Source organism: Staurois parvus, unplaced genomic scaffold (genome assembly GCF_062004578.1).
Source record: "Staurois parvus isolate SC_StPar_1 unplaced genomic scaffold, SC_StPar_1.0 ptg000114l, whole genome shotgun sequence".
NCBI lineage: Eukaryota > Metazoa > Chordata > Amphibia > Anura > Ranidae > Staurois > Staurois parvus.
In genome coordinates this window covers 5,673,842-5,698,577 of record NW_028317910.1, presented here as the reverse complement: position 1 = coordinate 5,698,577, position 24,736 = coordinate 5,673,842, and the positions used below count along the sequence as shown (strand labels likewise).

Below are 24,736 nucleotides of genomic sequence, written 5' to 3'. Positions count from 1 at the left end.
CCTGTTCCTCCTTGCACAAAGGAGCAGATACCATTCCTGAAGGTTAAAGGACCTTCTACGGCCCTGTTCTGCTCTCCTAGAGTAACTGCCTGTCTCCTGTAATCTCCTCCATCCTCTTGAGACTGTGCTGGGAGACAGCATATCTTCTGGCAATGGCATGTATTGATGTGCCATCCTGGAGGAGTTGGACTACCTGTGCAACCTCTGTAGGGTCCAGGTATCGCCTCATGCTACCAGTAGTGACAATGACCCTAGCCAAATGCAAAACTAGTGAAAAACAGTCAGAAAAGAGGAGTAGGGAAGTGGGTGCTGCCCACCGAGTGTGACCCTTTCAAGTGAGTGAGGCCATGCTGCAAGACAGCATGGTTAATTACAGGGTGAAAACAGGAAGTGAGGAGACAATTCAGTGCTAAAAAGCAGCTTTCTCCCCCAGTGTGATCTACGGTATGTTCCTTGTAGCGCATCAGTGCAAAGCTGTGTTAAGGCTGATTATTTGTTGCAGGGTATTTTCAGGCGCCTCCCATCTCCCTGCACCTCAGCCTGAGTGCCCATTGAATCCAAGGGCTAGATTGATAATAGCTTGCACATAACTGATAAGTATACTACTCATTTTTGACATCTTGAAATTCCATCTCTGCCCCTAGGGAAGAGTTATTCAAACTGTGTGGAGCAAGGGAAAAAATTTTCATCTTCTTCATCTGTTGATTACCACATTTACAACAAAGTATATATGTAATCTACAGGAATTCATGTTTGTCATTTTATGGATAGTCAAATATTGAGATATTGAAATACTGTATCGGAGAGTGAATAACTCCAGTTTGATCAGTCATGTTCTTTAAACAATTATATTCTTTGTATAAACAAAAGTTAATTAAGTTTTTATTTATAAATGTGGGTTTTTTTTAGCATTGGTGCCAAAAAGCACTGTTTACCCATTTGCACTCAATTTATTATAACTAGAAGCATCAAATTCCAATATGCACAAATAGGAAGGCTGTAATTTCAGCGATCACCAGTGTCTAGTAAATGGAAAGCTTGCAATCTCAGTGATGTCACTGGTCTCTTTTGGATGGATAGGTTACATTCTCAGTGATATCAACAGTCTCTAGCCAATGAATAGGCTGCATTTTCAGTGATGTCTCCAGTCCCTAACAAATGGATAGGCTTTATAGTTATTGATGTCATCGACTTCTAGTGAATGGATAGGCAGCATTCTCTGCAATGTCACTAGTCTAGTGAATGGATAGGTTTCTTTCTCGGTGTCATAATTGTTGTCTAGTGAATGGATAGGCTGCATTTTCTGATGTCACTGGTCTCTAGTAAACAAAAAGGCAACAATTTCAGTAATGTCACAGATTTCTAGCAAATGAACAGGCTGTCTTTTCAGAGATGTTACTGGTCTTTAGTAAGAGGATAGGCTGCATTTGCAGTGAAGTCACCCATCTATAGTGGATAGATAAGGCTGCATTCTCAGCCATGCCACCTGTCTCTAATCCATGGATAGGCTGCATTTTAGTGAGATCATTGGTGTCTAGTTAAAAATGAGGCTAAATTCTCAGTGATGTTACTGGTCTTTAGTAAATAGGTTGCACTATTTCTTTACACTGCAACAGAAAATGACTGCCTCGTTTTGTCTCATTGCGTTTTTGTTTGTACAGTCAACACTTCTATAAATAGTGTATCCACCTATAAATTAGTGCATAATAAATCCATGAAAGTATAATATATACATGTGAAGCTTGTTCACCGAGATGCTGTGTCCAGTGTGAGCACCTCCTGTAGGACAACAAATTAACCAAGTGAACAGTCCCAGTGTTCTGTAAATAACAAGTCCACCATGTGATCCACAAACACCAGTCTTGTGTTGCCTCCACCACTGGGAAGATGGCAAACTCACCACAAGGTTTTGCGGTCCAGGACCAGAACAGAAATCTGTGCTTGTTACATAGTATCGCTCTCTCTCTCCCGCTGGACTCCACTGCTCCCACCAGGGGTCAGTGTCCGCACTCACTTCCTCAATGAACCACCACCAAGAGAACTTCTAACAGTGCAGTAGGTTAATAAGGAGTGCAGCAAAACAAGTAAAAAACAAAACATACAGATGCCGCTGAGTAAAACTTACATAAGGGGCTGCCAGACCAACATGGAGCAGTGACACGTCCTCCAGCAATACAGCTCAACCCGAAGCCGTTTCGTGCAATAGTGCATCTACAGGCGTAAACCCCTGAAGATGTGCTTTCGAGCTCAGTGGCATCTGTATGTTTTGTTTTTAACCTGTTTTGTTGAACTTCTTATGAATAAACTACTGCACTGACAAGCTCTCTTGTTGGCGGTGGTTCCTTGAGGATTTGAGTGCGGCCACTGCTCCCTGGCGGAGCAGGATTTGAGTGCGGACACTGCTCCCTGGCGAAGCAGGATGTGAGTGCGGACACTGCTCCCTGGCGAAGCAGGATGTGAGTGCGGACACTGCTCCCTGGCGAAGCAGGATGTGAGTGCGGACACTGCTCCCTGGCGAAGCAGGATGTGAGTGCGGACACTGCTCCCTGGCGAAGCAGGATGTGAGTGCGGACACTGCTCCCTGGTGAAGCAGGATGTGAGTGCGGACACTGCTCCCTGGCGGAGCAGGATTTGAGTGCGGACACTGCTCCCTGGTGGAGCAGCGGAGTCCAACATGGGAGAGTGACAGATACTATGTAACAAGCGCAGAATGTGGTTCTATTTCGACATCGCAAAACCTTGTGGTGAGTTTGCAATCTTCCTAGTGGTGGAAGCAACACAACACGGGTGTTTGTGGATCACACGGTGGAATTTTTTTTTTTTTTACAGAACACTGGGATTGTTCACTTGGTTAATTTGTTGTCCTACAGGAGGTGTTCACACGGCTTCACATGTACAGTTGTGTTCAAAATAATAGCAGTCAGACATCACTATCCTGATCACTGTTTTTGGTAAAAAATGATATTTCTACATGGCAAATAATTTACTAGCAGGTGTAGTAGAGTAATAGAAATCCAACAGACCCAACAGTCATGACATGCATGCTGCTGATTCTGTGTAATTGAATCACTAATTGAAAGGGGCATGTTCAAAATAATAGCAGTGTGGAGTTCTATTAGTGAGGTCATTCATTCTTTGAAAAACAGGTGGCAATTATTGCCCTTATTTAAGGAAGGAAGGCAGCAAATGTTGTACATGCTGGTTACAGTGCATTTCTCTCTGAAATTCTGAGGAAAATGGGTCGTTCCAGACATTGTTCCGAAGAACAGCGTACCTTGATTCAAACGTTGATTGGAGAGGGGAAAACATATAAAGAAGTGCAGAAAATGATAGGCTGCTCAGCTAAAATGATCGCAAATGCTTTTAAAAATGGCAACCAAAACCTGAAAGACGTGGAAGAAAGCGAAAAACTACCATTCAAATGGATAGAAGAATAGCTAAAATGGCAAGGACTCAGCCAACAATCAGCTCCAGGAAGATCAAAGGTGGTGTAAAGTTACCTGTGAGTACTGTTACAATTAGAAGACGCCTATGTGAAGCCAAGCTATCTGCAAGAAGCCCCCGCAAAGTCCCACTGTTGAAAAAAAGACGTGCTGAAGAGGTTACAATTTGCCAAAGAGCACATTGACTGGCCTAAAGAGAAATGGCGCAACATTTTGTGGACTGATGAAAGTAAGATTGTTCTTTTTGAGTCTAGTGGCCAGATACAGTTTGTCAGATGACCCCCAAACACTGAATTCAAGCCACAGTACACTGTGAAGACAGTGAAGCATGGTTGCGCAAGCATCATGATATGGGGATGTTTCTCATACTACGGTGTTGGGCCTATTTATCGCATACCAGGGATCATGGATCAGTTTGAATACATCAGAATACTTGTTGAGGTCATGCTGCCTTATGCTGAAGAGGAAATGCCCTTGAAATGGGTGTTCCAACAAGACAACGACCCCAAACACACCAGTAAATGTGCAACATCTTGGTTCCAGACCAACAAGATGGACGTTATGGAGTGGCCAGCCCAATCCCCAGATCTTCATCCAATAGAAAACTTGTGGGGTGACATCAAAAATGCAGTTTCTGAGGCAAAACCAAGAAATAGAGAAGAACTGTGGAATGTAGTCCAATCATCCTGGGCTGGAATACCTGTTCACAGGTGCCAGAAGTTGGTTGACTCCATGCAACACAGATGTACAGCAGTTCTCAGAAACAGTGCTTATACAACTAAATATTAAGTGATTCAAAGGAAAGCAAAATCTTCAAACATTTTTCAGTTTATATAGTGAATGTCTGAGTTTGTAAAGAAGAATACAAACACTGCTATTTTTTTGAACAGTCTAATCACTTTTCTTCAAATTTTTTTTTAGAGGAACAACACAAATTTGATATATTTTTCTTCATGTTTTGATTTGGAATAGAATGTGTAGTGTTCCCAATGCATTTGTGTGTATGGAAATAAAAGCTATTAGAAGGATTTTGAGCTTTATTCACTCTTTTCAACACACTGCTATTATTTTGAACACAACTGTATATAGTATACTTTCATGGACTTATGCACTAATTTATAGGGAAATACACTATCTATAGAAGTATTGATACAGCGCTGCAATTTTTTCTTTATTTTTGTAGGAATTGTGGTATATCTTTATCTCCTAGATTGTAAGCTCCAAGGAGCAGGGCCCTCCTAACCCTCTTGTATTGAACTGTATTGTCTCCCTTTATATTGTAAAGTGCTGAGCAAACTGTTGGCGCTATATAAATCCTGTATAATAATTCATTGCACGCAGCTACTTATTTGGTTAGTGCTGACTTCACATTTATACATTTGTTTGTACAATGATAGGGTAGATGAAAGTTCTCTGTACAAAATATACCAGTGATAAGATTGATAAAGAGAAATGAAAGTAGAATTTCAGCTTTACGTTTACCATAAACAGATTTGATTGGGCCAAGTTTCTATTACACTCTAATGTGACTTCTGTGCACTGCAATGTACTGCAACTGCTGTAGCTACATACAGTAAGTGACACTTTTTCAGCAGCAGTAAGGGCGACTTGCCATCTACTGCCAGAACTAAATAGTCAAACTGAGTGCTTCTCCGCCATTCAGGAGAAGCCTTGTAATTGTTATCAATGAAAACAATGCTTCCTCTGATTGCTGAAGGTGGATATAGAGACATCATCCACCCGCCTCTCCATCCTGGCCAATAAGGAGGAATCTTTGTATTCATTGATAAAAAAATTAAAATACGAGGCTTCTCCTGAAAGGTGCAGAACCACTCAGGCAAACTATTTAGGTCCAACAGACAGGAAGTCTGTACTGCTAAGGAACACAGCAGCACTTACTGTACATAGCTAATACTACTACACTACAATAAGCACACATGCATCTGTAGTGGGATTCCTGTTGGGCCAAAGAAACTTTCAAATGAACTTAAAGCTGGAATCTTATTTTAAATTACTTTTGGGAACCAAAAATTTCTAACTGATTAAACTTTTTTCCATGAATGACATGAGCGGACAACGCCGCTAAAAATCAGCAACACCGTTCCTCAGGTAAAACAGTAGAAGAGGTCTTGTGTTGACATAGCAATCATATTCTTCATTAAAGTCACTTAAACAAGAAAAATGTTGCTGGACCTTGCAAGATGCAATCTGGAATATTCTCCAGTTGTAATGTGAGGAGCAGTCATACCCAAAGTAAAGAAAAAAATCCTATGCTCATAACATCTATCCACACCATTCATGAATGAAGAGGGAGAAAAAAAAAAGCAGAGACAAGAGGTAACCATGCAAAGGGGAATTTAGAAAGACATAGGTGCAGGATCTGCATGCCAATTAAAAAACAGTTAAGAGATCCAGGTGGGGGGTGTACGAGAAGTGCCAGGTTGTGGCAGACAAGAATTTACCACCCACTATGAAAGGCCTTTTCAATTTTATTAGAATCTCCACAGTGCCTTATGTGCATCCAGAAGTACACATGCAGATTTTCTATAAAAAAAAAATAAAAGTAAAGCTTCTAGCAGAAAAGAGCACCAACGTGACCCTAGTCCACAAATAATTATGTTCCAAAGTAGAGCTGTCATAACAAACATGAAGTTGCCACTGAAAAAATCAAATCACACACATGTTCTGCATGAGTAAATAAATAGTGATGAATGAAACCAAGGAACTTGCAACTTACACAATGCAAATTCCATATATCAATCATAAATGTATCAGAATGTAAAGAGTATGTAAGAATGTATCCGTGTGTAAAGAATATCAGACAACAATGAGCATTATTTTCTGCAGATGCAGTTTCAAGGACAGTGGTTCAATTTCTGCTCAAATAATTCAAAGATGACAGCATGTGCACAACCTTTTGCATTTATAGGGAAGGTTTAAGCCCATTGGCGAATCCTTAAAATGCTTACTCTGTATGTGGAGAAATAATGGGAGTTTCCACTGTGGACTTCTTTCTAAATGCTGGTTGCATACTAGGTATGGTGCCTTATTACTTTTTGAGATTCTAACAGAGTGGATGACAAAGTCCAATGTCCTTTATCTGTACAATTGTCTTGTGTCAGAGAATAAATGTAGTGAGGGAAGAGGCAGTGCATGAGAGCCTAAACAATGTCCTGTGCACTGTGATTTTGAATGAGAGTAACTACTTAATTTAAATCAGATATTGCACTTTGAGTGTTCGGATGAGAAAAGCTGTACTGTCTATATTACTATAAAAGTTATTTACCCTTAGAACAAGGATGTTCAAACTTTTGAAGAGCCAGGGCCACTTAACTGACTTGGTAACCAATCATTCAGAATTTTAATTTTTTTTTATTATTTTGAATAGCATAATCAACATTTTCCTACTGCAGCCACTAAATGCTGACAGCGGGGACCTGGGGGCAGTGGTAAAAAACACATCCCAACTATAGGGTTTTACACGCCCCCCCCAAACCGCAAATGTAAACAAGGTGTTGCTCTATGGTTTATCCAGTTATTGACTTCTATTATACCTTGCGGGAACACTTTCTGAAAGAAAGGTCAAGAGCTACATCAGAGGGCTCCGAGGGCCACAGGTTGAGCAACCCTGCCTTAGGAAGTACCTCACCAAAAACATTTATGTTGCAGAGGATGCCTGAAACCTGACTCTTAGTGGGGAGTTCTCCACCCAACAGGAAATTACATTTCTGGGGGCATTCTTTACACCAACACTGTACAGAACACCTTCGGGTTGCCATATTCCATTGAATGTTACAGAAAATAATGCTGCAGAGTGAAACAAAACGGTAATTTTTAATAACATTAAATTACAACATGGCTTGTGTGGCAACTGTATATGCCATATTTTTCCCACAAAAATTGAGTTACCCTCAAGTTTCCATGTTACTCTAATGACATTTTCTTTAGTTCTTAAACAAACTTATGTAAATAAAACCTTCATATTTAACAGACTAATGACATGTGATATCAAGGAGCCTGCGGGAAAGAAAAGCTTTCACTGGGGCTTATTCACATCATCTCAACTGGGCTGCTTTTTTCTGCACACCACACAGAAGTATGATGTGAATAGGGCACATACAAAACATTTGTTTTGCATGTGCCCTGTTCAAACCATGCATGTTTGGTGGCATGCAGTAAAATGCAGCCCAATGGACATGGTTTGAACAAGCCCTAAAACATTTCTTCTTAGCTCTATCTTACAAATTGCTGTGAATCACTAAACCGCCCCCTGCAGCCATAAATAACCCACAAGCATTAAAAAAAGATAAATTATCCGCTTCATTCTCTAAACCAGATCACCAACTTCTGAAATGTCAACAGCAAAAAACACTAAAAAACTGCAAGCTTTAAAGGAACATGGCAAAACATAAAAATGCACATGTCCAGAACACATAAAAAATGTACATGGAAAAACACATCTTGAACGCAGAAATAGTTTTGTGAACCGGTCCTAACATGTGACAATCAGTCATTATGGAGCAAACGAGCTATGCACTTTTAAAGTGGGTTGAAAGTCAGAACTTTAAAAGTTGTGCACATTGTACTGACAAAGAAGCTGGTTGTGTAGAAATGCCTAAGCAGATATAAAGCGACATTTACCCCAAAGGCGGCTTACTACAATACTTTACGTTTCTAAACAAAAATCAGAAAACACTTTCTTGCTGCATGTTTGGTGCTCTTTTCAGAAAAGACTTTTTTTGGCACACTGTTTATCTGGACCTGAAACTATTATGGGCCCATAATTCGTCAACTATACCCAATTGATTCGCTAAAGTATAGAAACAGAGAAGAACAGTGTTTTCAGCCCTGGAGATGTTGTTAGGGCTGGTGAACAGATGGCAATGGTCATGCCTACAAAGCTGCCACTCCCACTATGTGTAGCACAACAGGTACCTGTCAAGTCTTAAAGGAACCAAACCATTGCTCAGGTTCCGGAAAACTTTCCAACACAATTTAAAGTGAAACCAAATCCATCAATTTAAGGCTTTCCTATTTAAAAAAAAAAAAAAAAAAAAAAAAAAAGGGACATTCAAGGCATGATATGAATGATAAGTCACAGTTGCTTGTGCTCTCAACCAGACTGTCAAGCCATTAAATGTCTGGTGTTGTAACGGGCCACATAAGCAGCACCATGGCAACTATAAATCAAACAGAGGGTTTAATTCTGCTTTAAAGTGCAATATTCTATTATATGTAAGCATGTAACATCATCTTATTGCATGTAGGCACACAAACTGTACTGACCTGTGGGGTAGGAACAGTGGCTTGGGTAATGACCGCCGTTTGAGTTGGGGCAGGTAGACTGGACACAGCTGTTGGCACAGTTAGAGTTGGGGCAGGCAGACTGGACGCAGCTGCTGGCACTGGGTACTGTGCTGCCTGATGAATGGGAGCAGGCTGATGATGAACACCCTGAAACACAAAAGGCAAACTCAATGTTTAAAATATCTATTATAATCAAATGGGTGAACTGGCATCCAGTAAACCTGGAGATCAGCTTTACCCTACAGTGCAGGTGCAGCCCCACTGCAAGGGATAACTTTACATTTTTCAGGAGTTGGGCTTTAACTGCTTAACTGTTCATACAACCCATACTTTTGTTTCCAAGTGGGAGAAAGACGTTGGAACTGCCAGGTCTAAGGGGGACTGGAACCAAATCTGGTCCACAGCTGCTCTCTTCCAAAGGAACCATGGTTTGTACTCTCACCTAAACCTCCTTTCTCCTACCAAATCCCAGTTTAAACTGGCTACCTATGTGCTGTTGATAACCAAACCATTGCCTGGAAGAAGCAAAATTTGCATATTTGACATTTTAGATTAAAAAAAAAAAAAAAATCACCAGTATTCACCTACCCAAGTGAACACCCACAAAAAAATTCTCAAGGTGTGGAACCCATGGATTTAATATGCCCATACCGTGCTCCCATGCAAAAGTCTAACAAATCTTTAAATCTCAATTCAGTAGACAATACCCAAGAACCTCTTAAGCCGACAACCCCCCTTCCTTCACTATTGTTACAGTTTAATCTATTATTCATTATCTGTCCACCGGTATTGCTATTTCCAAAACTACTGACCTGTGGACCACATACATCGGCACTTTACATATTACCCATTTCAAAATATTTACTAGAGGAGGATTTACATGAGCTTAGCTTCTTCATATACTCACTTTCCTTAACCCCTTCACACCTAAGAGTAAAACAAATCTTAACGACTAAGCACAATTTTGCAATTTCGACATGTGTTAGTAAAACTGTACATACAGTCATGGCCGAAATTGTTGGCACCCTTGATATTTCTCCAGGAAATCATGTATTTCTCACGAAACGTATTGCATTAACACATGTTTTGCTATACACATGTTTATTCCCTTTGTGTGTATTGGGACAAAACAAAAAAAGGGAGGAAAGAAAGCAAATTCGACATAATGTCACACAAACCTCCAAAAATGGGCTGGACAAAAGTATTGGCACCCTTTCACAACTTCGGATAAATAAGAATGTTACAAGCATGTGATGCTCCTGTAAACTCACCTGGGGCAAGTAACAGGTGTGGGCAATATAGAAATCACACCTGAAAGCAGATAAAAAGGAGAGACGTTCACTTAACCTTTGCATTGTGTGTCTGTCTGTGCCACACTAAGCATGGACAACAGAAAGAGGAGACGAGAACTGTCTGAGGACCTGAGAACCAAAATTGTGGCAAAATATCAACAATCTCAAGGTTACAAGTCCATCTCCAGAGAACTAGATTTGCCTTTGTCCACAGTGCGCAACATTATCAAGAAGTTTGCAACCCATGGCACTGTAGCTAATCTCCCTGGTCGTGGACGGATGAGGAAAATTGATGAAAGATTGCAACGCAGAATAGTCCGGATGGTGGATAAGCAGCCCCAAACATGTTCCAAAGACATTCAAGCTGTCCTGCAGGCTCAGGGAGCATCAGTGTCAGCGCGAACTATCCGTCGACATTTAAATGAAATGAAACGCTATGGCAGGAGACCCAGGAGGACCCCACTGCTGACACAGAGACATAAAAAAGCAAGACTACAGTTTGCCAAAATGTACTTGAGTAAGCCAAAAGCCTTCTGGGAAAACGTCTTGTGGACAGATGAGACCAAGATAGAGCTTTTCGGTAAAGCACATCATTCTACTGTTTACCGAAAACGGAATGAGGCCTACAAAGAACAAAACACAGTACCTACGGTAAAATATGGTGGAGGTTCAATGATGTTTTGGGGTTGTTTTGCTGCCTCTGGCACTGGGTGCCTTGACTGTGTGCAAGGCATCATGAAATCTGAGGATTACCAAAGGATTTTGGGTCGCACTGTAGGGCCCAGTGTCAGAAAGCTGGGTTTGCGTCCAAGATCCTGGGTCTTCCAGCAGGACAATGACCCCAAACATACGTCAAAAAGCACTCAGAAATGGATGGCAAAGAAGCGCTGGAGAGTTCTGAAGTGGCCAGCAATGAGCCCAGATCTAAATCCCATTGAACACCTGTGGAGAGATCTTAAAATTGCTGTTGGGAAAAGGTGTCCTTCCAATAAGAGAGACCTGGAGCTGTTTGCAAAGGAAGAGTGGTCCAAAATTCCGGGTGAGAGGTGTCAGAAGCTTATTGATGGTTATAGGAAGCGACTGATTTCAGTTATGTTTTCCAAAGGGTGTGCAACCAAATATTAAGTTAAGGGTGCCAATACTTTTGTCCAGCCCATTTTTGGGGTTTTGTGTGACATTATGTCATATTTGCTTTTCTGCCTCTGTTTTATATTTGTTCCAATACATACAAAGGGAATAAACATGTGTATAGCAAAACATGTGTTAATGCAATACCTTTTTTGTGTGAAATACTTGATTTTCAGGAAAAATATCAAGGGTGCCAACAATTTCGGCCATGACTGTATCATATACTACTTTTTACATCCAGGTGGATTATACCACGTTTCTTTTTTTTTCAGGACAAATTGGGCTTTCATTTGGTGGTAAATGGTAATGGGTATCTCATGATTGTTTTTTATTATCAAAGAAAAACTGGCCCAAAATAGTAAAAAAAAATTTTTTTTATCTGTGTGTTTCTTGTTACTAACATAACCTACCACCAAAGTATAACCCAAAATAAAATTTTCCAGCTCTTGATGATCGCGTAATACCATATATGTGTATATTATTTGTACCCACAGTACAGCCCAGAAACAATAGTGCACATTTTTTTTTATACCTATAACACACGGATACAGACACTAACACCAACTCCTGTTTGTTAACAAAAAAAAAAGCTGACCTTTGACCCTGACCCCCACGGGGGGGAGAGAGAGGGGGGGAGAGAGGAGAAAGAGGGGAGAGGGGGAGGGAGAGGGGGAGGGGGAGGGAGAGGGGGAGGGGGAGGGGGAGGGAGAGGGGGAGAGAGAGGGGGGGGACAGAGACAAGGGTGGGGGGCGAGCTGTACAGTGACTGATCACTGTGATAGCCAAATCAGAGGCCATCATGGCGATCATGTGACCCAAAATCTGGAGTCCCGATCGTTAGAACGGGACCCGGGGGTCTCAATGACCCCCCGTCTTTGTGCTGGGAGCGCGCTGTGCAGTGCTCTCAGAGCAGGAAGACAGGTACGCAAATAAGCGGCCCCACGGAAAAAAGCTCAGTTCTTGGAGTCCGCATATTTGTGGTTAAAGAGAACACAGCTTTAGTTAGCTCAGGCTCTGTGGATCAATCTGTGATACCAATCTTGAATTTTCATATTGTTTGCAACACACAGTTGAAATGTACATATGATAGGTCTTGAAACGTATTAAAAAAAAATTGTTTAAAAAAAAAAAAAAAAGCACCATTCGTTTGTCAAAATATTTTTGTCTTCGAGAAGAAGAAATACAACCTTTGTAAGGTTTCTATTGCTGTCAACCTATTAAGGAGACTTTTTATCAAAATGAGAAAAAAAATTCCACTGCTGGAATCTTTTACCAGAACAAGTAGTGAGAGGAAATCTACTGGGGATACGTACCCCAGTGACAAATTGTGAAATTTCATCGAACTCTTCCACTTTATGCAATAATATATGCTCACCTGTGTGTGAATAGCAGGCTGGGTGCCAATCCCCACAGATGGTATAGTGCCCTGTCCTGGTACCTGAGCCTATTAGGATAAAATAAAATGTATAATATCAAAGGTCCGCAATTTACAAAATCTTTTGATGGTCTGAAATCTAATCATGTCAACATACACCTTGTTATGAACATCAGAATTTCTGTGTGAATTACTCTGAGGCAGGTCTAAATATCAGGGATCTTATATGCCATACCTTCACAACAGAAATTAATATGAACAAAAACCCAAGTATCTGGTCATTTGTGAGACATCACCTATCCAGTGTAGTGAAACTTTAATAAAATTTTTGTACCCAATACTAAAGGCTTATGCACCCCTGGGAAGCTGGATGTTAAACCAATTATAATGGCTCTGGCGCAAGATTTTTAAAAGCCCACCTCTTCAGTTTATGGTTGAACAAGGACACTGATAAATGCTAACACCACATTAAAAGATTCACAAAGCGAAAAGACACAATGAAATGTAACTTGATCATCAGTGAAGACCCTGGATTTCAGCAATAGAAATTCATAGCCTACCTTTAATTAGCAAGGGAGAGAATCAGTGGACTAGAAGCAAGAAACAGAGTCTCCTGTTGTTCTAGAAAACCCATAAAAAAAGAAAATAAATTCTAGTGACTAAAACTAATTTCCCAAAGACTACAGAGAGACTGCATGGTTTCTCTTTTCATGGAAGAAATAAAAGATTTGTAAATCTGTTCAAATACCTGACCCCAGCCAGTATGCAGTAATTACAGGAAGTTAAAATCAGAAAAGCTGTGATCTTAGTAACCTGTTGGCTATAAACAGCAGGCTGCATGGGAAAAGCTGCAGCTCCAGGTTGTGGAAAGCAGAAGAAGACATGTGGCTCCGGAAATATTTTCTGAGTGTAAGTCAGAGAGGCATCAGATGTGACTCCAGCCACGGGTGGAGAATAGTAATCCCCAGGGTCTGAGGAAGTTTGCTGTGATGAGTCACTAGAGTACTCGGAGCTGCCATCTTGCCTATACACCGCAGACAGAGGAGACATTGGCTCTGGGCCAAGGTGGTTACACTGTTCCTCAGCAACAGTCTGAAGTCGGCTTTGCAGTAAAGAGCTGTGTGTGACCTCCTCCATTTCCAAAGATCCACGACGAGTTCTGTAGACACGGTGTGGCAAGTACACAGCCCCCTCAGGTCCAGAAGAATGCATGTGAAATTCAAACACGCAACCCTGATGCCCTTCACTGCCCTGGGAGAGAACTGGAGGAGCAGACTGGGGCACAAACACCTTATGGTATAAAATATGAGGCTCCGCTGTAACTGGTGCCGACATACTACCTTGTGGAGAAGGTTGACTGACTGTGGTCTCAAGCCTCAGACTTTGGACTGGGCGCGCTATATAGGTTTGACCAGTCTGGTAATCATACACTGGACCAAGTTGTGTCACCACTGGATCCTTAACGAGACCAGGTCCATCTGCAGCAACAAAAGCTTCAGCTTGCGCACTGTATGGAACACTAGCCAAGTATACCGCCTCCATGGGTATCATTTTGCTATCATTAGGCATTCCAGGTCTTCCTTCAACGAACAAGTGACCATCAAAATTCTGTTGTATGTGATTGGTTTCCATGGTAGATCCAAGCGGAGGCTTTCCTTGAAGGGTCACCCCGTCTGACCTCCAGCTCACACTGTCTGTGGAGGACAGGAGTGGACTTGGTCCTAGTGACCGCATGTGAGGTGAGCCATGACGAGTCTGTGACTCCAAGAAGGAGGTGCTCTTTCTCCTCTGTGTGCTGGGCAATTTGGGAGATGAGAAGGTGGGAGGTGGAGAAAAAGACATGGGACGTTCATGAATGGTCGGGAAAAAGTGCGATGCTTCTGGGAAAGTTGGATGTACCATGGACTGAGGCTGCATTGACATGGACGAGATAAGGAAGTGAGACATTTAGACAACAGGTAAACAATTAAGCACATTTTCTTTAAAACACACTAAAAGGGGTTTAACAATGGAAGACATACAACAAATTGTCATTAAATACATGCTTGGGTGACAGAGTGGCTATGTTCACTGTGACACAATTTGCCTGTATTGTTGCTTTCTAGCTTGGCAAAAACAGATTAAACAATGAAGTCTTAAATATTTTATAGATGATTAAAAGTAAATACAAAACCGAAAAGCATAAAAGTGCTGACCTCTATATAGCAAGAATACAAAGTATATTTACAGTTAATATAAAATTCAGTGCAGTTATTTGATTTAAAAAGCAAGAGCAAAATAACAGCCTCCTTTTCACTAGAGGAGGCCTAGTGCATTCTCTAGTAGAAGGACAGTATAATCGTGAAGAGTGCTAGGAGTCTTCAGTCAATATTCCTAGAACTGAGCAATAAAGACAGTCAAATTTATTGCAAAGCTTAAGCTGGCCATAGGTCTATCTTAAGTTTTGCCATACATTTTAGTAATCCAGCTCTTTAATGCCATTATAGAAGTCATACCCAGTCACATGTATTTAATGGTAACTTATCTGCCATGCGAAGGTGCACAGAACCACATACAGGGCTGGAATAGAGGGTGGGCAGGCTGCAGCGCCGCTGGTGCTTGCGAGGGCTTGTGGCGTGCATGGGCAAGACGCTCTCAAGAGCCTTGGAAAGTTTTTCAGCAAAGGATTCTTCAGGGGATGTCCACAGCGGAGAGGCAGGGGCAGACAGGATATTGGGAGGGGTGCAGGGAGCGCTGGGAGGAAATGCAGCTGGGAGAAGAGTAGGAGGAAGGATGGGGACGCAGACTGACATGCTACGACCTCGGCGGGGCTATGGGAGAGAAACAATACAGAAGAAAAGAATTCAACACAGGAGGAAAAAAAAAAAAGACAAACAAGTGTGAATGTAATGTGACGAAGCTTAGAATCATGACATGGCAATGAGAAGGCAGATAATAAGCACTGATGATTTTGTTATGGCTAATGAAAGACGGTTGGTGAGTGTTAGTTTATGATGAAAAATAATATGGGTTACATTTAATTAAAACGACAGTTAAAGATTTAGTGTGAGTTGCTTTATCTGGCAAAGAAAAAATCTAGCAAAGAAAGGTAGAAGTAATAAAACATCAGCTCAGTTTGTTTGTTACAGTATCCCCCTGCAAAGAAAAGGCTACCAAAATAGACTGAAGCTTTACACCCTCCCATTTGTTATAAAAAACACAAAACTCTAGTGCCGTATCTAAGAGTGGTGTGTGTGTTTAATTCATACAGCAACAGTACGGTACCCTCATACAACAAAATATTTCTGTGCTTTTTACTCAGACTGGGTTATGTGGCATTTTTACTCCTACACAGGAAGTGATTTTTTTTGGATTACAACCTATAGTCACATTAAAACAAAATAGAGGTATCCAGATACAATGACCTCTTCAGAACTAGCATTACAAATTAAGCCCAAGACTAGGCCAAGAGACAATGTACACTGTCAAGCAGTTCCTCATCTTAAAGCGGTAGTAAAGCCACTTTAGAGCTTGTACCTACAGGTAAGACTATATTAAGGCTTTCTTGTAGGTACAGTGAATACCTCCTAAACATGCACGGTTTAGGAGATATTCACACTAGATGTAGCCGGTGACATCATCGGCATATGTGCTCTGAAAGGACGGTATACCCACGCCGACCCTTTAGAGCGCTGTGCTGTAAACCATGACTCCAGGGCGCGTTCATGGGAGTGACATCATCGTGGCTAAGCTATTCACAGGACCTTAGCCAGCAAACCCAGAAGGAAGACCAGGGGAAGATAGAAGCTTCACAGCAGTGCACCGCTGGAGGGATTGGTTCTAAGGAAAGTATTTTGTAATGTGCTAGTATGTTATGCATACTAGCAGATTATGCCATTGCCTTGCAGGGGATTTTTTTGCTTTTTAAATGGCTTACTACTTCTTTATAGTGTACTATACACCAAAAAAGAAAAATGAATTTTTGACTTGCCTGTAAAATCCATCTCTTTTACAGGCAAGTCATTTCTTGAAATACAGTACAGGTTACAGGCAAAGATTTCTTCTGGATACATCAGCAGGGCATAAGGATGGTAGAACTATGTCCTCATTGGTGTGGGAGACTGATATCACATTACAGAGAAGAGAGATATTCTTGGGCGTAAAGTCAACCTGGTCTTTGTGAAGTATGAGGAATGCCTCCTTAAAAGGGAGAGAACAGCCAACTCAGACAAAGAAAGAGAATGGACAAGGCCAAGACCTGTCCTTTCAGAGTGCTTATGGCCAATCAATTGTAGGAAGGCCAGAAGGCCTCTGGGATTGAAGTACCTGTGTACAAACCAGGCAAAGAAGGATTTTCAATTTCAATAGCAGATCTTTCCAAAAGTGGATTTTCTTGTTTTTAAGCAAGGTAGACTCTGAGATCCCTATTAAAGACTTGGCCTTAAACAACCATGCCATTAAAGTTAGTGACTGGGAAGCAGGATGGAATAGAGAGCCCTGAGATAGCAAACCCAGCCTGTTTGGAAGAAGCCAGGAATTGCCTGCGTACCAAGTTGTTCAATGCCAGTCTGGTGCAATGCGAAACACAAATCTCCTCTCTTGCTCTATCTTTTTGAGCAGACAAGGCAGAATTTGCATTGGAGAGAAACCGCAGATTAGCCTGAACTGAGACCTTGCGGAGACTGAGAAACTGAGAGCTTTCCAGATTTTCACTCCTGGGATATGAACCTCAGTGATCGCTAGACAATGAGCTTCCGTTCTTGAGACTATATGGTTTGCTTCCTTCAAGGTTATAAGTCTCCTGGAGCAGCAGGATTAATCACAGGAATAGACCACATTTTTGTTAACTTTTTTCACTGGTTTGAGTCTGGCAAATATTTTGGGGACGTGAAAATCCTTTCTGGAGTGATCCAACTGTCACAGACTGCACATTCTACATGCTCAAGAACAGGGAAAGTTTTAAAGGATTTTGAAGATCTCCTTGTACACAAAGAGGCAGGGTGAGTTGGAGGAGAATTAAGCTGTATAAAGCCGAGTCTTTTTATCATTAGCAAACAAGTTGCGAGAAGCTTCCAATTCAATAATGCTAGCAATATGGGAAGAAATCTTCAGCAGCTTCCACCAAAACTGTGTCAATGTCCTCTTCACTTCATTCAGTGTCCACCTCATCTAGGGCAGGCATACTGAGGTCTGACTCAGGTAGAGAAAGAGGCAAAGAACGCAGTATTAAGTAGTGTTTTTCCAATGAACTGTGACATACATGTAGAAATCCTGCTTTTGTCAGATAGGCCACATAGGGTACAGAGACCAGTGTTTGAGATAGCTCCTGCTCTGGTGCAAGGGGCCCATTGTCAATGCAAGTGAGTGTTGTGTGGGCCTTTGGAAGAGCAAATGTGTGCCTGCAGTTTTTGCAACGTTTCCCTTTCACCTGGTCTCTGCCATAACTAAAGGAAAGAGTACAGCTAGAGGAAAGAAGGGAATGGGGAGATTGAGACTTTTAAATACATCAAGGGGGCGAATAAGGTTCAAGAGGGCAAGATTTTCAATATGAAACCAAGATCAAGAATATGGGGATATGACCTCAAACTAAAAGGAAGAAAGTTCAAAAATGATCTTAGAAAGTATTCATCTGAAAGGATATTTGATGCTTGGAATATACTTCCAGCAGAGGTAGTAAGTCAGACAACAGTAAGTGGCTTCAAAACATGCTTGGGACAAACATAGATCTACACAACAGACAAAGAATTTACCCAAAAAATATAAATAAAAAAAACAGTCTGTATAAATTAAAAAAAAAAAAAAAGTGGCCTCGATGGACCACTTGGTCTTTTTCTGACGTCACTTTGTTTCCAGGGCATTCCTCTGTGGGGTACTTATGGAATAGGGTGTGGAATACAAGGCATATCCAGAAGGAAACCCACTTGAACGTATGAGCCTATACCTCAGGATCGATGAATACTTTGCCTTGGTCCTGTACTGTACGATTAAGATAAAATTGTTTAGAATGTTATACATAAGAGAAGAGGTCCATCACCCCAAAGACACTAACAAAAATATGGGACTCCCATGGAGAGAGTGAGGTTATAGAAGGATGTACTGGGGGAGTTTCCAGCAAAACCTTTGCCAGTGTCCAATCCCCTGAAGGCAGTGGCTTATAACCCATGGTCTATGGTCCATGGTCTTGTATTGTATGGTTAAGATAAGTATTTGTTGTACATACACAAGTTTTATCCTACAGTTCAATTAAAAAAAGTTTGATTGGTAGAAGAAAAAAAAACGAAACAAAAAAAAAAAAAAAAAAAAAAAAAAAAAAACACAAAATTGTGCAAGATCTGGTCTGTGATCACAATAGCCACCTGATTTTGAGTATCTAAATGGAAAATGCTTGATTGCTATACAATATATAGTTTAAGTAATAAATTAAGTACAGTACATTGCAATCTTCACTAACACAAGCATCAGAACCAGAATTCCACATGCCTTTCTTGTGTCACAGGTAAGGCAGCAAAGAGAAATCAGTTAGTGTAGCTTATGGACAAGCATCTACAAAAATAAATACCGTATTTTTCACTCCATAAGACGCACTTTTTTCCCCCCAAAAAAGGGGGGAAAATGTCAGTGTGTCTTATGGAGCGAATATGGAGCGGCCGGTCCGGTATTTCCACCACCGCCGTGTCAGAATACCGGGCCAGCCGCTCAGCTCTGCAGCGGGACCTTATGGAGATGACTGCTGACCTTTGGGGAGGTGGGGAGCGGGTACCTGAATTTGACAGGTACCCGCTCTTACTTCTTTGATCTTACCTGTTCCTCTATCCAGCGGCGCGCTGTCTTCCGGCTTCTGTAGTGTGGGCACTGGGCATGACAGCCGGGTGCCAAGTGCGCATGCGCAAGAAGCGGTGCTTTTTGTGAATGGTAAGGCGGTACCTGGGACACATGACAGATCCCAGAAGCCGCCGGACCAATCACAAAGCGCAAGTGCTTCTCGCTCATGCGCACTGGGCACCCGGCTGTCATGCCGAGCGCCATTACAGAAGCCGGGAAGACAGCGCGCGGCTGGATAGAGGAACAGGTAAGATCAAACAAAAACTCTGCGGAAGTAAGAGCGGGTACCTGTCAAATTCAGGTACCCGCTCCCCACCTCCCCAAAGGTCAGCAGTCATCTGTACTGTCCGCAGTCTCTGGTCATCCCTGTGCTGTCCGCAGTCTCTGGTCATCCCTTCCCTGTGCTGTCCGCAGTCTCTGGTCATCCTTGTGCTGTCCGCAGTCTCTGGTCATCTCCTGTATTGTGTCTGCAGTCCATTAGTTCAGAATTTTTCTTTTCCTGTTTTCTGCCTCTAAAACCTAGGTGCGTCTTATGGTCAGGTGCGTCTTATGGAGCGAAAAATACGGTAAATGTTAACTGAAAACAAAAGAAAATTAATTCAAGAATGGTTTCAACTGTGTTAGACAGTTATTTTTATGAAGATAATTAATAGGAAAATTGAACCTGTGGAAAGAATTTAAATATTTGTGCTCTTGTGCAGTGTAAGAAGTGTATTATATATTGTTTGTGAAACCAATGTAAAACTGAATAAAATATAAGGGACAGGATACATGCATATATGGTATAAGGGGGTTCCTCACAGCTATGGGGATAAAAATCAACCAGGCTGAAAACAGAATGCATCAATAACATGCAGTATTCCACAACAAACACAAAGTAAAAGCACATGAATATAAGATTGACCTTTCTCAAAATAAACATGCCTATAGCTCCCACCAAATATAGAAATGCTTAGTAATTTCTGACTAAGGTATGACTACTCTGGAAATTATATATTACTATAATTAATAAATATCCATACAGCACTTAAGAACATATCTACAATTTTTCCCCATTTTGTGTATACTGCAGTACAGAAAAAAAAAAAAAGAAACCTGTTCACCAGAAGTCCAGTGACTAATTTCATGTAACAGAAGGCTGTGCTGTACTGAAATTCCAATCAGTGCTGTCATCCCTGCTCCGTTTTCCTATGCTGTACGACAGAATATCTCCCCCTTTCACAGAATCAACCAGTATCTTTATGTAATTGCATCTTTTTTAAAGTTGGGAAAATGTTTTGCAAAGATGTACAGCACATGTTTTAATTTTGCCCAGATATATGCTTTAACCATTGGTCTATGAAAATGTAAACATATTACTTCCAGTATACCTAATGTCTTATGTTTTTACAAGAGACAACAAAGTTAAAATGGAACTCAAATATTCATTTTCAAAATGTGGCTATTGAGTGAGTAAACTTGGGCAAATTTACAATACATTGAGAAACACACAGCAATGTTCAGATTTGCAGAATACGATTTGCATTTAAGGGGTTCCATTTTGTTCCAAAATGCAAAGCTTTGCCATTCCATGAGAAAATTGTGCTCTAACCTTCTGGGGTTTGTTGCGTCTTAGCTGCCGAAAGGCTCTTATTACAAATACAAATATTATGGGCAAAATCATATTAGTCAGAATTTAACAGTTTGCGATCTTACCCCCACCCCTGGCTGAGCTGGAGGCTGAGCTGGAGTGCTATATCCAGATATGGTGCAAGAAGGGAGGATAGGATCTTGTTGGGAGCCATAGGAAACAGTTTGCTGACTGCCCACTCGAGACTCGGAGTAAACAGAGGAGCCCTGCCCGCTGTCAATCGTTCCATCTGCTGAGAGAGAACATGACAAAGCACAGAAGTCAGAGTAGAAGAAAAGAGCAGATGCGCAAGTGAGCTGGCAAAACTATTTTAACAAAACCATGGCAGAAGAAAAATACACAAAGGCCTAGTTCACACTGGCATTGAAAGCAGACGTTTGAGGGGCATTTTTAACGCTCCTCAAACGCCTATGCAAATGGTACTATGGACAGTACACAGTGCTGTTCACATTATCAAAACATGAAGCGTTAGTGTCACTTCAAAACCAAAGCCTCATGTCCAGTCTGGAGGAGTTTGAAGCCTTTTAACGCCTCCTATTCAAGTCTATGGTGATGCTCTGCAAATGCTCTGGCAGGTGTATGCAGTAAGTTAACAACATTACAGTTTATTAGAAGCGTTTGTGGTGCAGTTTTAATGCTTGAAAAATGTTTATAAAAACACGTTAAAACCCTGCATAGGGCGTTTGGGGAGAATTTTTAACACTTGTAAAATGCCAGTCTAACACCCATACTAAAGCTCATTAACGCCTGTCTAACATCCATACTAACACTATAGGAGAGTTAGAAATCTAGTCAAGCCCTAACAGATCTTTAAAGGAGTTCAAAAGATCCCTTCTATGTTGTGAAAAGAATACAAATTATATACCCACAAACATTTCATACTACCTTGGTCAGTTCCATCTTCTCACTGCTCTACACAGAACTCCAGGAATTCAGCCACTTTGTGAAATGTATTACAATTAGGGCTCGTTCACACTTGGCTGTTTTACCAACGCTTGCCAAACGCCCCTATAGCGTTTGGCAAACTTTGGTCCGGCTTTTGCGGAGCGCTTTTTAACGCTGCGCAAATGCCGCATGCGCGGTTTAGCGGCAGTTGCTAGGCGTTTGCCGAGAGTTAATAACGCCCCACAAACGCCTATAATGCAGTTTGAGTGGTGTTACCGCTCCGCAATCGCCCCGCAACCACGTCGCAACCGGCCGGGCGTTTACGGAGCGGCACCATAGACGAGAATAGGAGGCTTCAACGCCTCCTGACTCGACCAGAGTCGTCCGTTTTGCCACGACGCAAACGCTCCTGTTAGAACAGCACCATGTGCTGTAATGTGCAGAATTAGCAGAGGTGTTTGGGAAGCGGTAAAAACGCCCTTAAAGGATAAAGTTAATCATATTCAAGGTGTAACATGTAATGAATGCACTAACTTCTGCTCCCCAGCTTTGACAGCTAGCAGGGGATCTTCTCTCCACACCCCCCCCCCCCCCCCCCCAGCTGTCAAATTTTTTAAAAAACGTGGCTGTGCAGGCCTTCGCCCAAGCGGCTGCGTCGACCAATCACAGTCTTCCTTAGCACCTGTCGTCTTGTAGTTCTCAATGAACTCGCCGTGGTAGCTCATTGGATCTTCCTGTCAGTACATCTGCTTGCTCAAACATCCGATATGGGCAAGCAGATATACTGACAGATCTGCAGGAGACCTCCATGGCCACCAGCGATCTGTTGATCACAGGTGCAATGGATTCCAGGCTCCTCCAAAAAAAAAATGTGCATTTACTATTTTTGGTAAAAAGGTGAACTTATCCTTTAAGTTTGACAAGGTGCATGCCACCTCGCAGACTTATCTCTAATATTCAATTGACCTTTTTACTGGGTGTTGGAGTACAGCTATTGCTATACTTTCAGAGCTTAAACACACTGGACCTTCTGGTCTCAGCTGCATGCAGCTGCTGTGCCCACACCTCCCTTCTCCCTGCCCAATGTGCTATGTATTATGTGAACTAATTCACAGAATACAAAGCCATCTCTGAATGCACAGCAGAGGGATTGGGCGGGCAGAGAAGCGCTTTGAGAAGACAGCGTCTTTCCTGTCAGGGTACAAAATTACCTCCCTGCCTGTGACTGGACAGTGATGGAGAAGCAGCAGATTGATGTTCATCAATCAAAATAAATCGAAGAAGATAGTTTTAACTAAATTCACATTTCCTTGGTAAAAATAGGATAACTTGTGTATAAAAAATTATTATTACACACAAAGGTCACGTTTTTCTCACTAAGCACTCTATATCTATCAACAGCTTTTACAACAGAAGAATGCAAGACAAGCAGCACATTTACAAAAAATCCACTAACTGCCCTGACCCATAATATCAAAGTTGCAGAAAATACGCAGTGGCATTTCATTTCATTTACCATTGTAAAACTCACATGTCACTGATATGCTGGGCTGCTGGTACTGCAGATGTTGATCAGCTTCAGGCTCCTCTGGCTCTACCTGGGTGGCAGAGGCATTTGGAACAGTGGTCAGAGCAGGGGCTGGACCAGAGCTGGGCTGTGTAGATATTCCTTTGCCCTGAGGTGGGCTTGGAAGCTGTGATTCAGGCTGTTGCTGGCTGATCTCCTCCTGCTTCCTCTTCTCCTGCTCCTCCCGCACCTGTTGGCGCTGTTCTCGTTTACGTTTGATCAGAGCCACTCTGTCTTTGATAGCTTTGGCCATGGTTTTGTGATCGCCTTCGCAGACGTAGCCAGATTCTACCTGTATAGGAGGGGGGAGAAAAAACCCTTAATCCAACTCTGCCTGCCAAGGTGAAAAAAAAAAAAAAACAGCCCTGTTACACTTCTTCTATTCATTATAGACAATAGTTTAGCGTCTATGCTGCTCACTGTCTAAACAGGCCGAACCTACAGGCCTCCAAGTCCAGGAAGTCAAAGGAGAGCTCTCTGTGTGGTCAATTCGCTAGGAGACAACACCGCAGGAATGTTTGCTGTAAAATAGCTCATGTGGTATTTGTCTCAAAAGTAGTCAATTCAGTAAACAACTGGTTTTATTTACCGAATGAATTAAATATTAATGTTTTTGCAATACTCAGCACTTAATTTTACTGATATTTAAGAATTATCACTGTTCGATGAAAAAAAAAAAACTCCATTCTTTCTTTCTTCACAGAATATCCCTCTAGTGCAGTTTAATGAATTAGTTACATTCTTGAGCTAAGAGAATAACCTTTCCAGATGAATACATTCTTTTCCAATTAATGGCCAGCGTAGAGATCTCCGTGGGTTTTTTTTTGTAGCAGAAAAAAATGCATTAAACTCAATCATATACATGATATCAACACAGTGCAAACATAATTCTTAAATATCAAATCAAATGATTAAACACAAATTATAAAAAATCAAAATCACACACAAAAATTAACAAACACAAAATAATAGACCGTGTTCACTATTCTGCAAGTTGTGACAAGTGTTTAAGCATGTATGTGACCGTCAGTGTTACAATCTCTCATCTTACAAATATCTTTTAATCTGTGAAAAAAGTTCTAAACTGTGTCCCAATAGTCCAAATTTCTGAGTTTACTTCCAAAATACACATTAGTGTCTAAATATAATAATCCTTAATACTTCATTATTATAGTGCTTAAAACTAGCTTTATATTTGTGTCCAGTGAAGGCCGCCGACACTCAGACATTTTCTCACCTGAAAGAAATGACCTTTGAATAATAAGGTATTCTGCACATATTATTATTATACAGGAATTATATAGCGCCA

General features: G+C 41.4%; 1 protein-coding gene across 19 annotated transcripts in view; it reads right to left on the bottom strand.

Moving 5' to 3' along the window:
- The window catches only part of WNK1 (WNK lysine deficient protein kinase 1), a 239,269-nt gene that overhangs the window by 74,437 nt on the left and 140,096 nt on the right, over positions 1-24,736 (bottom strand). For 11 of the 19 annotated variants that reach the window (XM_089671781.1, XM_089671780.1, XM_089671783.1 and 8 more), the window contains 6 exons: positions 23,377-23,719; positions 21,041-21,207; positions 15,100-15,354; positions 13,358-14,455; positions 12,545-12,613; positions 8,730-8,897 (listed from right to left, as the gene is read on the bottom strand). In XM_089671781.1, coding sequence (XP_089527907.1) covers positions 8,730-8,897; positions 12,545-12,613; positions 13,358-14,455; positions 15,100-15,354; positions 21,041-21,207; positions 23,377-23,719 — 2,100 coding nt within the window. The remainder of the gene's footprint in view (positions 1-8,729; positions 8,898-12,544; positions 12,614-13,357; positions 14,456-15,099; positions 15,355-21,040; positions 21,208-23,376; positions 23,720-24,736) is intronic. The other 8 variants (XM_089671793.1, XM_089671775.1, XM_089671792.1 and 5 more) reach the window with 5 other exon arrangements.